This window comes from Thunnus thynnus, chromosome 2 (genome assembly GCF_963924715.1).
Source record: "Thunnus thynnus chromosome 2, fThuThy2.1, whole genome shotgun sequence".
NCBI lineage: Eukaryota > Metazoa > Chordata > Actinopteri > Scombriformes > Scombridae > Thunnus > Thunnus thynnus.
Window position 1 is genome coordinate 34,819,585 of NC_089518.1, and position 13,228 is coordinate 34,832,812.

Here is a 13,228-nt window from a genome sequence, read left to right on the forward strand (position 1 = left end):
TGTATGAGGAGGATTTCTACTGTATCACCACAACAGTCTAAATTCAGGAGTTGTAAGAGGTGGATCAGAGGGGGAAAGCTCTACAAGGGAAAAAATGAAGATTTGTGATTGAACAAACAAACCTTGTTTACTTCCTCCTTAGTCTGGTGAGAAAACGCAAAATACAACATTAGACAACTGTCCTCTTTGATCGTATTTTCTTTTTTTTTTACCTTTACCAAACTTTTCTCTGCATCAATGTGTAAATATGCAAAAGTAAGTGAAACACTTACTTTACATATGTAAAAAAACACAAAATGAAGAGAAAAATGGTTCATGGAGTAATGAAAATCGCTCTAAATCAAAACAAGCAGCGCTGCTTCTGTCGACGGCAACATCGGCAGATGGAAAATCAAAATTTGCACTTCAACTGCTGCCATAAAAATTATTTGCATAGTCGACTGTAGAGATGTACCCATACAATAGATCTCCAACTATTCACCATCTGCTTGATAATGGAAAATCTAATTTTTCTTTCCTTTTATGCAAGAAAAATGAAAGATAATGATCTGATGAATAGATGTTCAGCCATCAAAACAAAACAGAGCACCAGCAGGGAGGACTTCAAGTCTCAAGAAAAGTGTGTGTGTGATCAAACCATTTGCTTGTCTGATAGAGGGTAGATAGCAGCCAATCAAACACACAGCTGGACATGAGCACGAGCCCTTTTTGCTCTTCTTTATCTCATGCCGGGCTTCTCAATCATTAGGAGGAAACACTGGCTATTAAATGTCAACACCTGTCTGTCATCTGTCAACACATAACCTCTTTCTGTCATCAGTTTTGTTGAATTTTTCAGTCCTAAATGTTCTCTCAGATGACAGATTCACATTTTCAGGCATACTAACACAAACACAAATGGTGGGCTGAAGTTTAGATGTAGAGAAATATTAATACATTTGCTCTGTTTACTTTTTCTTTCTGCTACTTTTTAATGTTCTTTTTGAGCCTGCATGCCTTTAGTGGATAACTTGAAGGCTCCTTTTCTGCTTTTTTTGAGTCAGTATATTCAAAGTAATCATTAGGGCTTTGGTTAAAACTCAAACATCCCTAAAAATCATTAATAAAGGACAACCATGTGTTAAATGAATGTTGGAGGACCTTTCATTGGATCCGCCGCTCCAGCTGACATTATTTCAAGTTTTACAAATCTGTATTTGTACTCTATTTGTCTGCACTTGTTGGTGAGGACGATTAGAGGTATTTGAGCCACCCACCTGTTTGCTCTTGGCATCCTCCTTGAGGCAAAGACAAATAAGGAAATGTTTCAACAGAAAGCCAACAGATGTAATCTTTTTCCTCACACCTAAACCTGCACTACTGAGCTAGCTTTTCTTCCAAAACTGAATTGCAATACTGACGTGTACAGTGAGGAACATAAATGAGTGCATTCAAATGACTAAAATTGTTGGAGGTTCAAGGAAAATTACGGGAGAATGTGAGCAAATCTGAACAAGTAGAGATAAAATGATTATCTATTCACAAAATGAAATGAATAGATTTGAGGACTTTGAGCGTAGCGAGAGGAGGTGAAGGGCAGAGTGATTACAAACAAACAAACAAACCTGCTTCTCTTTGTCTTTCTTTTCAGCCTGCAAGGACACACACACATTTGGAAGTGAGCAATGCTTAGATGCCTAAAACACCGGTATAAACACTTGTTCACACACACACAAATACATTCACACGCTGATGTCACCCTCCCTGTTAGCCTCTAGCTCCTCCACACAGTGACTCACGAATTAATAAAGCTTATAGCTTCTTTCAGGTGAAACTCTTATAAATCCAATTTTGTTGATTCTCATATTTTAAAATCAAGCTCGGAGGCTCATGCCCTCCTCTGTTGGGTGAGTACTTTTTGAGACAGCTAAAAACAAGCCTTGACATTTTAAAGGCACAGAAAAAGCACGCACAGCATATGGGCCTTCTGTGGGTAACGTGACGTTAACCGTTTCAATCGTGTTTTGGATCATTAACACCGGGAACTATCTTCAGGAGAAGACAGGAGAAATTACATCGTTTTGAGAAAAAGCCAGAGGAGGATTGAGAGATAGAGAGAGAAAGAGAGTATATTAGGTGAGTAAATCATCTTGGAATAAAAGGGTCATTTGCCCAGTTTGGAGGCCAGTTTCCCCCTCGCAGTGCAGTCCGTCTTATTGGTAAATCTTTCAACCTGTCCTCCTCCAATTCACTTTAACTAACTGTATGTTATCTTTACCACAAAAACCAGTGTTCAGTGTTGTACTGGTTTCAGTTCATATTAATCCTACAATCGTTTTTTGTTGTTTTTTTGTATCATATCCTGTGTAAAGTGTCATCCGTATTTTTTAAAACAATTCTACAATTTTCTATTTCCGTCAAATAATGAAACTGCAGTAAAAGGTTTATGTCTTTTTTCAGGGTAAAATAATGATAACGGTTAATTATTTGGGTTAACATCAGGTTTAGGCTTTTGCTTAATTCATTGTAAAGAACTGTGCACATGCTCTAATGTTTTGCAATATGCACTTATTTATACACAAACAATGATTCATCTCCCTTAAGATCAAGTTCACAATCACACACACGTACACACACACACATAATGTAAATGACACAGACCTTTTCCTGATTGGACTCAGACTAGGAAGATATGAAAACGGGGAAAAAAAAAGAGATGAATGACATAAATGTTAATAAAGCACAGAGAGAGAATATCACACCTCTGCTTGTCACTCATCATACATGATAAACTTAAATAAAAAAAAAACAACTAAATAATAAAATTCTTTTGCTGCCTCACCTTTTCTTTGTCAAGCTTATGGACAAAGGAAGGAATAAAACAAATATATATTAGAAAGAAAAAGACAGAAAACAAACATATTGAAGACAAAGTAAAAGACAACAACATAATGGGATGATGCAGGGGGGAAAAAACATGAACACATATATACAGACACACATACATTCAGAGACACTCTGAAACACGCAAGAAAAACAAAGTGATTGAAGGATTTAATCAACCACATGTGAGGATTTCAGTCAGCTCGGAGATGACAGTCAGCAGGAAAGGACAGGTTGGTTAATGGAAATGTTGTCCGGACTAATGTAGTGTCAAACCTTCTCCTGCTCCTCCTCACTGTCATCATACGCTGAGGAGTCGTCCTACAGGAGGACAGATCGTACACAACTGAGTTAAATTCTCCCGAAACACAATAAAACAGAGGTTTAATTCTTCACGATCATTCAAGTTTTTGGATAAAAATATCTAGAGAGAGATTAAAGTGAGAAAGGCGTCTTTTTTCTTAGTGTGTCTACCAGGAACTTCCCTTTGTTGCCTCCTTGTTTTCAACAGCAAAGACATGCAGTTGTGTGTTCTCAACAGCTGTGAGAGCTCTGTATTTTCCCTTTAGTGCTTAAGGGTAAAAATAACTTCGCATTTTTCCCTCCACTTCAACCAGATTTTCAATCGTCTCAGAATAACAGCAGGAGCCATACAGCGCTCAGCACGTCCCTGAAGCATCTTTTTAGTGCTGCCAGCTGAAAAATAAAGATGTCTGGTGGAGACATAATGTTATAGCGAGATGCTTATCTGTGTTGTCAGTGAGGCAACAAACTCTGAACCCTGTGCACTGACCACGAATAGCAGAGTGAAGATGAATAGCGACAGTGACGACTACCAATCCTCAAGTTGCTACCGATGTAACATCTCTTGTTTTTATCTGTGATGTTTCTGGAATAAATCAACTAAAAAAATCTCTCTTAGCCTAAAAATTTGAACTTTTTCCTTCTCATTTTGGTGTCACACAGACAGGCTAGGTTGCTAAACACGAGCGACATTAATAATGTCACAGGATTTCTAGGAATTATAGGTGTCAAACAATTTCCTTGGAGCACCACTGGGGGAAGATCTTCAAGCCTTTTGCAGCTTTTAATGCCATTAAAGTCATAAAGGATGGGCCACAAACACAAATACAGCACAACACACAAAACACAAGGTCCTAGTCTCACAAACACCTGATTTGCATGTTAAAGCATGTTAACATAATGTCACTCGACCTGACCAACCAACCTTATTCTCCTTCTCTTTGTTGTCAACCTGAAGGTGGACAGGATGAGTCAGGACAAAACAGGGCAGGGCAAATAGGTAAGTACAGGACAGGATAGGATAGGACAAGCCGGACACCATCGTCAGTGTATTGAGTATATAAAACATTTCGTTGTATTCCTATCAGAAATCTTTTAAAATCCAAGATATTCCAGAAATTCCAGAGCTTTACATGTTTTGAAAATGTGATCATCCGTGAATCACATTCAAGTCATTAATTTCAATTTAAAACATCCTTCAACAGCTGTCTGACTGAAATACAATGGAAAGACACATTTGGAGGAGAGACGCGCTCTGCGGGCAACTTCTTTTTGGAACAGACTATTGAGCAGAGCTGTTGTGCAAACACATGTGAGGACATTGTATTAACATTCATTCACTCTCTTGAGGTTTACCTTTACCCTTAATGTTAACCTCAAAATAAATGATTTATCTTTTGGGGGACCTGCACCCCAGATGAGAGATAAGTACTCACAGTTTAAATGTCCCTACAGTAGTAACCCTGACCTTCATGTTTGAGGACCAAAATTGATGTGACGCATTCTCTAACCTCTCATCCTAAACTTAAAGGTTACACTGAAAGGGCATTATGAGGAAAAACATGTGTCAACGTTCATTTGGGCTATTGTTTTAGGACAGACTTGAAAAATGATGAACCTGTCCTTTCACCTAAATTCTGACCTTACCCCTAAAACCAAGACGTAACACTCCATCAGTCATTTGTTGAAGTGAGCACCAGACAAAATGTCCTCATTCTCAAGGTCTAGAACTGGTCCTCACAAAGCTAAAAGTACTAGAGGCCTCTGAGTACATGCCTTTCAAGTACTTTAACAGTAAAATAATGACACAAATTCCTGAGGATCCAAAGCCCAGACAGCCTGTGAATTCAACCTGACTTTCACTCATTTATAATCTAATCACAACTCAAAAACAACTGTAATGCAAATTAAAATGACCTTTGAGAAATGAAGAATCTCAGGGTTCCTCCTCATAAATAAAACTCCTTTATGAAGGAGTCGCAATCAAAATATTTGATGTTCCATTTGCGGCAATCAATGAAGGAGCATGATAACGTTTAAACAGACTCTGGTTCAACATTGTCTGGGTCAGGGTAGATTTATGAAACTGGAGATGATTTAACATCTAAATGCCAGTACAGAGAGGGAATTAATTGCTTGCACGATGACAGAGACATAAAATCGTCTCCTTCAAAAGACCCGACTAAAGCAAAGCATCAGCACATTTAGCTATGACTAATAACAGTATGAATATCTTCACTATAACATCCCACAGCTGTTAAAGTAACTTCAGCCATTAAACATCCAATTGACGCTCTATCACCCTTTCATTATCTGCAGCTTCTTCTTCACCCCTCCAAGTCTGACTTTGTCTGAAATGCCACAGGCCCCCCTACAGTCAGGTGACAAACAAAGTCATTCCAAGAGGCTGTTTAGTTGCAGCTAAAAGCAACATTTCTATACACTGTCAAATTCAATTATCTGGCAACCCACTGTCTAGTCTATTAAGCACTCACTCGAGGAGGGAGGCTGTGTTGGCAGCCAACTGTAAATGTGTTAAGCTTTGCTAGCATGTGGTACCAGAGGCTTTATGGGCAATTTGGGTCTCTTTAGTTATATGGGGGTAACAGTCATGTGATCATAGGCAGGAATAATTTAAAAATGTATTAAAAAAAGTTTTTTTCCTGCTATCTTGGACTGTTTATATTGATGACTGCTTTCTTAAAGCATAAAATAAGGCATGAAATAAGAAGACATCCAAATCTCTGAGTGACATAGAAGGTCTTGAGTCTGCAGGTTTTTTATTTTAAGGCTTCTTTACAGACATGGACACTTTGAGACTCTCTGAGACATGTCCACAGGTATGAGTGTGTCTTAATCTACATACTATCCCCAGCAATGACAAAATGTTTTAAAAATCTCTGGTTTCTGTCTAGCTTACAAATATTGAGATTAATATGATGTAATAATGTACAAGATCTCAGGGAAATTACATGTTACCTGTGTACTAGAAAGTTTTCTTTTTAAATTCCCTCTTACCTCAGATCCCACTGAGACTGAGCAGCCAGACTGGGGGTTGAAAATGACAAAACAATAAGAAAAGAAGGTGAAATGAAACAAGACAGAAATAATTAGAACTGAAAAAAAAAAGACATCTGAGGAAATCATATGTGAAAGCGTTCTCAGTGGGAATGACCTAGAAACTCTCACCTTGGTCTCCACTGACTGGCAGCCGTAAAGATTACACCAACCCACAAACAAAAGACAGTTGTTTTAAAATATAAAGACAAGGTGAAATAGCAAAAACGAATGAGATTTTTGTTTTTTTCTGTCAGCCTTTGCTGATGAGAATACCCACCATATCATCCTCCCCCTCATTGTCTGTGTTGGCCTGGTGGAGATGGTATGGAAATGAAAACAAACAAATAATATAAAATGTATGACAAAGAAAATTTGATTATATAAAGGAAAAGAACAAAAAAACAAATGCAGAGAAGTATTGCTCTGATGTGGTTTTGTGAGGACACAGCTACTGAAGGTTTCAGCATCATCCTCAGATTATGCTGGCATACACTCAAACACTTAACTAAATGGGAAACTTATTTATGGAAATCAATGATACTGCTTAAGAATTTCTGCTCGCCACAAACCCAAGCTAATTTTTAATGACAGTAATTGTAGCTGATTCTGGTTAAAAAAAACAACTAAAAATTACGCAATGAAGACTTGTGATACACATCACGCCACACCTACACAATCAGATCAATGACCTCTGCCAACAAATTAATTTTGTTATAACCCTGACCCTAACCTTTAACCCTAACCCTAACCCTTAACCCCAACCCTAACCCTAACCCCAACCCCTAACCCTAACCCTAACCCTAACCCCTAACCCCAACCTTAACCCCTAACCCTAACCCCCTAACCCTAACCCTTAACCCTGACCCTAACCCTTAACCCTAACCCTAACCTTTTTATCTGAGATTTTACCTTAAAAATAACTATAAGAACCATAGAGGCTGCAAAAAAGCCAAAACTATATGTGGACACCCCTGTCCATGTAGGCCACGTCTGCGTATTCTTATTTTGAGGCTGTTTTTGTTTTCAAATCTATAATTTTGTTTGGTCCGAATCAGTGGATGCGCTGATTAACTTGTTGCTTTTTCCCGTTGGTTTGAAGTGTTTTCACAAAAAATGAGAGCCAAAAACCAAAAAGCATCACTAAAAGCGACGGGAGAACGTTCTCTTTTGTCGTTGGTCAGACGTGTCCGGGGTGGGAGTGAGAGCGTTAACGCAGGAGGAAGGTCCTGAACAAGGTAAAACCTGAAGGTGCCCAAATATCAAGAAGGCAACATACTTTGTTGTGCTAACGCAGGTTGGATCTTGATTCACTCTTAGGCTACATGCTAGCAACTGTTGATGTAGCTAATCCGGATCACAGTATGCAAAGTCCACGCGGCTACGGGAGTTGTTTAGCTCAAACTTGAAGAGCATGCCTTGTAGTTGAGCTTGGATCACGTTCCCACCACAAACAATCACTTCAGAATTACCGGACCAAGACCGCTTCCTCAAAGGGTCTTGGTGCAGTTGTTTTGGGGTATGATTGCTCCGTTCAGATCTACCCAAACGAATCGCATCAAGGGGGAAACAAACAACTCCGATTAAAAAGACAAAAACAGTGCAGGTTTGAAAATGCCCTTAAAGTAGTTACTATAAAGGGAAATCTTGGCATAGGTTTAACTAATAACATTAATGATGGCAGTGAGCCTACGTGGAGGACAGCCATGGTTAATGGTATTAGGTGCATCTGTGTTCGACAAGCCAGAGGGAATTTGAAATGCCAAAATGTCAGTTTGGCTCAAACAAAGTATGAAAAGCATTTCATATGAGAGCTGGATTTTTGCAGGAAGTACATATTAGTACAACTAAACTGAAAGTTCACTAACTGTTTGCCAGTTTGAAACACCTAAAAAGTTATTTTATCCAAACTTAATGTCGAGGTATTGACAGATGGACCCACCTCCTCGTCAAGCTCCTCAGGTTCCTCCTCGTTCTCAAGCTTTTGGAAAGAAGCAGCATCGTAAAAACACAGTATTTTTTTTTTTTTAACATAAATTATATCAAGTGGAAAGGAAAATTACTAAGTTTCACTAATAGGACATTGCACTGAAAGTGATGATTGGGAGTCTAGGAAGAAGGAAGAGGAGAAGGAGGAGGAGGAGGAGGAGTTGTTGATCTCCTGCATATGAGTAAATTGGGTTCAACCTAAAAATAGAGACACACACGCGCACACACTACTGGGTAAAAAGAGGCTAGAGTTGGCTAGAGGTTCAGGATGGATTTTTGCTTTAATGAGGAGGATGTTTATTTTGGATATTTGTGTTGGAGGAGCAACAGGAGAGGAACGAGGGTAAAAAAGAAACCCAGACCTACCCTCTCCTCCTCAGCAGTTAACTGTAGAGAGAAAGATACACACACACTCTCAGTCTCACATGCTACTTATAATAATGTGACGCCTATGTACGCACATGTACGCACACATTCGAGTTTCACACCTGTTGCACCTTCATCTGCAAACAAACGTCTAAAATAAGATCGGCTATTTTTATAGAGATGTCTATGCTAAGAATATTCCAAAAAAATATATCAGCAAGGTTACTTTTCATTCAAATAAGACAAAAATGAGATTAGAGATGCAGGAGAAATATTTCCAATTTCATGCTGGATGGTTATAACTCTACAAAATCACTACAGGTTCACACGTCCAGCGGATATAACAAAATCAATTCCTGCAGGCATATAAAATTCACCTCTGCTGCTTTTCCTGGCAGCGACATATGAGCATGAATGTGAAATGGATCCATTACAGTAATTAGGTCACACCTGGAGGACATTGAGGTGGCCTAAATATGCTACATCTATGTTACAGGACATATCAAGACCAACAGAGAGAAAGGACACACTGGGAAGTTTTGTGTGCAGGAATCATCTTTTGTTTTCTGTTTGCTGGTGATCATTGGTGATTTAGTTACAGCTTTTCCAGCTTCATTTCAAGAAATACCTACTGTATGGTGTGCAAGGTCTGAATTTACATACATCATAAATAAAAAAAATCAAATTATAAACAGGACTACAAGAGCCTTTGAAATCCAGAAGCAGTTATTGAATTCTTTTGAAAACAGCTACTTCTAAGAAAGTCACCTCTGGCATGTGATAAGTTGGAAAACATTTTTTTTTTACCAGTTTGCAACATTTTCAGATTTTCTGACATGTTTTAAGTCTGACTTCACACAGTGTTTCAGATCTGTTTGCTTCCATTTGGTGGATGTGTTGGGAGCGATATACCCAAACATCTACTGTGAAAACAATGACGTAGGAAAACACTAGTGTCCCAAAGAGACATCAGTACACCATGGAATACAATTTGCCCTGCTAAACATATATAATTAAACCCATTGTCTTCAGCGTTGACTACTACCAAAGCTTTGTTACAGGATGAAATGTTTTCAGCGGAACTGAATGTCTCCCTAATGAGTTTTCTCCTCTCTGAAGTCAAGCTATCTCACTGCCCTTTTCTAACAAACATTTGTGACAGAATTTCTACAGGCTACCATGAGAGTGAAGGCTTGGTTATGCTAGAAAATATACAGTAGTTTGTACATTGTGTCTGATCACGTTGGAAATCAAAAGAGTTTATAGTGTCACACTCAAAAGGTGGAGAGAAAAGCCAGCCATGGAGAGACGTGATAATCGTTTACTGTAAATATGGGGATGGTGACCAAGCGGGAACCCCTGGGGCTGTAAAATGAAGCCAATGCGGAAGTGCCAAAAACTGCAGTTCCTTGAATGGCCACTTGAGGGTGGCTCCAAAAGCAAGTCAATCCCTCAATCCCCATAGACCCCCATGTTAAAATGCCCAACTTTACAGCAGAAATAAACATGTTTACAGCCTGGTACAAAAAACGGTTTTGGTCTCTGTAGCTAATTTCCCCTTTCATGCCAACTGTACAGGGGGTGAATTTTTTTATAACTCACCCGTTTAAATTTTATTAAGCCGTAAAGTTATGCATAATGAAGGACATGGCTGCTTTGAGTGACAGGTCCGCCAGCCGCTAGGTGGCTTGTTTGTCCATTTTTGATTGGCTGGGAGTTAGGCAGCGTCACACACTGCCAAGATGGCGACGGCCGGAGCGGCTCACTTTGAGCTTCAAAACTGCTCTTCAGAAACCAATGGGTGACGTCACGGTAACTACGTCCATATTTTTATACAGTCTATGATGGTGACGCATATTTTCAGACAGTCTCGTCAAGAAGACATTCATAGCGTTACATGCGGTGGTCACATGAAAACTGACAGAAATTGTTGTGTGACAAATTAAAACAGAGAGCTCGAGAGAGATCAAACTCTGCTTACTTTCTCACCTCTATGAAATTTCGGATGTTGCTTTTGGAAAGTTACAGAAATTGTCGAACATAGCCCCCTCCCCAATCCAACGACAGAAAGGTGATGGGATGAGGGTCTACTCGAAGCTGTTCGATTGTCCAATAAGTATTTCTGATGGAGTATATGGCACCTTAACAAGACTTAGGTCAGAGAGGCAACAACTTGTCACACATGACAGCAGTACAAACCGTTACGATGCAATTGCAACTGTTTGAACAGAGTACAGTTTGCCATTTTCAACTCTGTTCAGTCTGGAACATCTCTCCAGTTGACTCAAGTTTGTCTGACTCCTATGAGTCACACCAATTCTGTTTCTATCTATTCTAAACAAAGCACTGTTCTTGTTGCCAGGAGAATAAAACTCCCTGTGAACTCTTTGTTTCCTTGAAAAGACATAAAAGACGCACTGCAGCATCCAAAATCATTCACTCATTATCTGTTCACTCTGTGTACCAAATTTGACAGTGAGCTGTCAGTTTAGAAAGCAAAACCTCAACCTTCATACAAACTGTACATAACAAGAAGTCACACATCATGTGACTGAGGTGTGTGGTGCAGAATAAATCAGTCAGACCAGTGTTTCTAGCATCTGCTAGTTTAACATTGGAATCGGCAAAATTATTAAACTAACCGCTACTTTTAGGCTTTAGGTTTATTGACAACACTCTAACATATTATAAAATACAGCATTTAAAGGTGCAGTGTGTAGAATTTAGTGGCATTTAGTGGAACGGACTTGTCAGAAATGGAATATAATATTTGTAAGTATGTTTTAATCAGTGTATAATCCCATGAAAATAAGAATCGTTGTGTTTTTGTTACCTTAGAATGAGCCCTTTATATCTACAGAGGTAGCGGGTCCTGTTCCATGGAGCCAGCCATGTTTCTACAGCAGCCCAGAATGGACAAACCAAACACCGGCTCTAGAGAGGGCCTTTCATGTTTTTCGCGAGTTTTGCGGCCACTGTAGGTTCTCCTATGTGCTTGGAATAGGAGGGTGAGGGGAAGGTTGGTTGCAATCTGCAACCTCACTGCTAGATGCCACTAAATCCTCCTTATCCTCCTTTAAGACTTTGTCAGGGATAGAACAATAAGGTCCTGAACTTATTACCATCATTGTCCCTGGAGCTCTCACAGTCCATTAACCATTTAACAACATGGAGAAAGGCGATAGTTATCTTATATTAAGACATATTACAAAATAAACACTAAAACAAGCACCATTATGATGCAACTGCTTGAACAGTTTGCCATTTTCAAACCCCCTTGGGTCTAGAAAACCTCTCCAATGACTCCAGCTTGTCTGAGTCATATGAGTCACACCTTGCTGTGAGCTATATCAGGGCATGTCTTTCACATTACAAACTTTGGTTGTGAAGACATGTTATGTTGGTGAAAGCTCAGTTTTCAATCTATGAAGACCCAAAAAACAACACCTTTTCATTAAACCACAGAGGCGGGAACTTGTCAGTGAAATCAGATGAGATTAAAATCTTCTGACTCTCAGGCCTCTGTTGCAGGGGATTAAAAATCAATGGTGCAGGACAAGTGTTAGATGTGCGTGTGTGTAGACATCTGTTTAAGCTCACCTGTTTTGCTCCCATCGACTCGAACATCTTCTCTAGCAGGACCCTCATCTGCTGGATGTTGTTCATCAGCACGCATGGCTGGAGGAAGAGAGAGGCGGGAAACAGCACGTGCAAGACGACAAGAGAAGAGGGAGATAGAAAGAAAATCAAGAGTCAAGTAAAGAAGGAAAAGTCAAGGAGGTCAAATAAGGAGAAATAAATGCGAATGAATGAAAGACATGAAGCAAAACAAAAGACAAAAGGCGATGACAGCAGGATGAAAAAAAACCCAAACAAAGCCAAAACAATACAGAGTGAAGTTATCGAGTGGGAAGCATCATCTAAAATATTAATCCACTCTTCAGAGAGTGCACTAGCTTTCAAAGTGTTTGGTCTCCCTCCAAATTAGAGATGAGCTCAGAGTGAGACATTTCGGTATCAAAGTGGCGACACAGCAGTACTCACTATCTTCTCCTTTTCACAGTAGGAGGGAAAGCTCTTGGCCAGCAGGGCACAGTACTGCAGCAGCACTTTGGTGATCGTCTGTGGAAACAAGATAACACACACTTAGATGAGTTTGCTCTGGGAACCTCTGGAGACATGAGGAAGCTGAATATTTGTACAGTATTTACTCCCTTTAGTTTCTTCTGTTCAGTCAGGTGAGAACAGGCTCTGTTTGAACACAGGCGAGACTTTTGAAAATGTGCATCTTTGTCTTGTTTTACAGGAAAGCTCCAGGCTCTTAGTTTCTTAGGAGTGAGGATGCAATCAGAGCTGCTTTCTGGAAAGTCCAAGTGAAGTCTCAAATCATTCAAGACCAGTCAAATCCAAGCAAGTCTTAAAAGAGACATATTATGTTGAATTTACAGGTCCATGATTTTATTCTGGGTTCTACTAGAATATTTTTTGCATGATTTACAATTCAAAAACCTCCTTATTTATCTTATACTGGCTCTTTATGCAGCCCCTCAGTTCAACCTCCATCTGAAACAGATCTTACAGTAGCTCCTCTATCTTTAAGGACCCCCTCCCGATGAGCCCACTGTGTTCTGACTGGCAAGCCTCTGGCAGC

General features: G+C 39.5%; 1 protein-coding gene across 1 annotated transcript in view; it reads right to left on the reverse strand.

Moving 5' to 3' along the window:
* Nucleotides 1-13,228, reverse strand: part of LOC137169129 (protein unc-13 homolog B-like) — a 202,162-nt gene that overhangs the window by 17,480 nt on the left and 171,454 nt on the right. Inside the window, exons 30-31 of the mRNA XM_067572132.1 lie at nt 12,622-12,699; nt 12,178-12,255 (exon numbers count right to left, since the gene is read on the reverse strand). Of these exons, the coding sequence (XP_067428233.1) occupies nt 12,178-12,255; nt 12,622-12,699 (156 nt within the window). The remainder of the gene's footprint in view (nt 1-12,177; nt 12,256-12,621; nt 12,700-13,228) is intronic.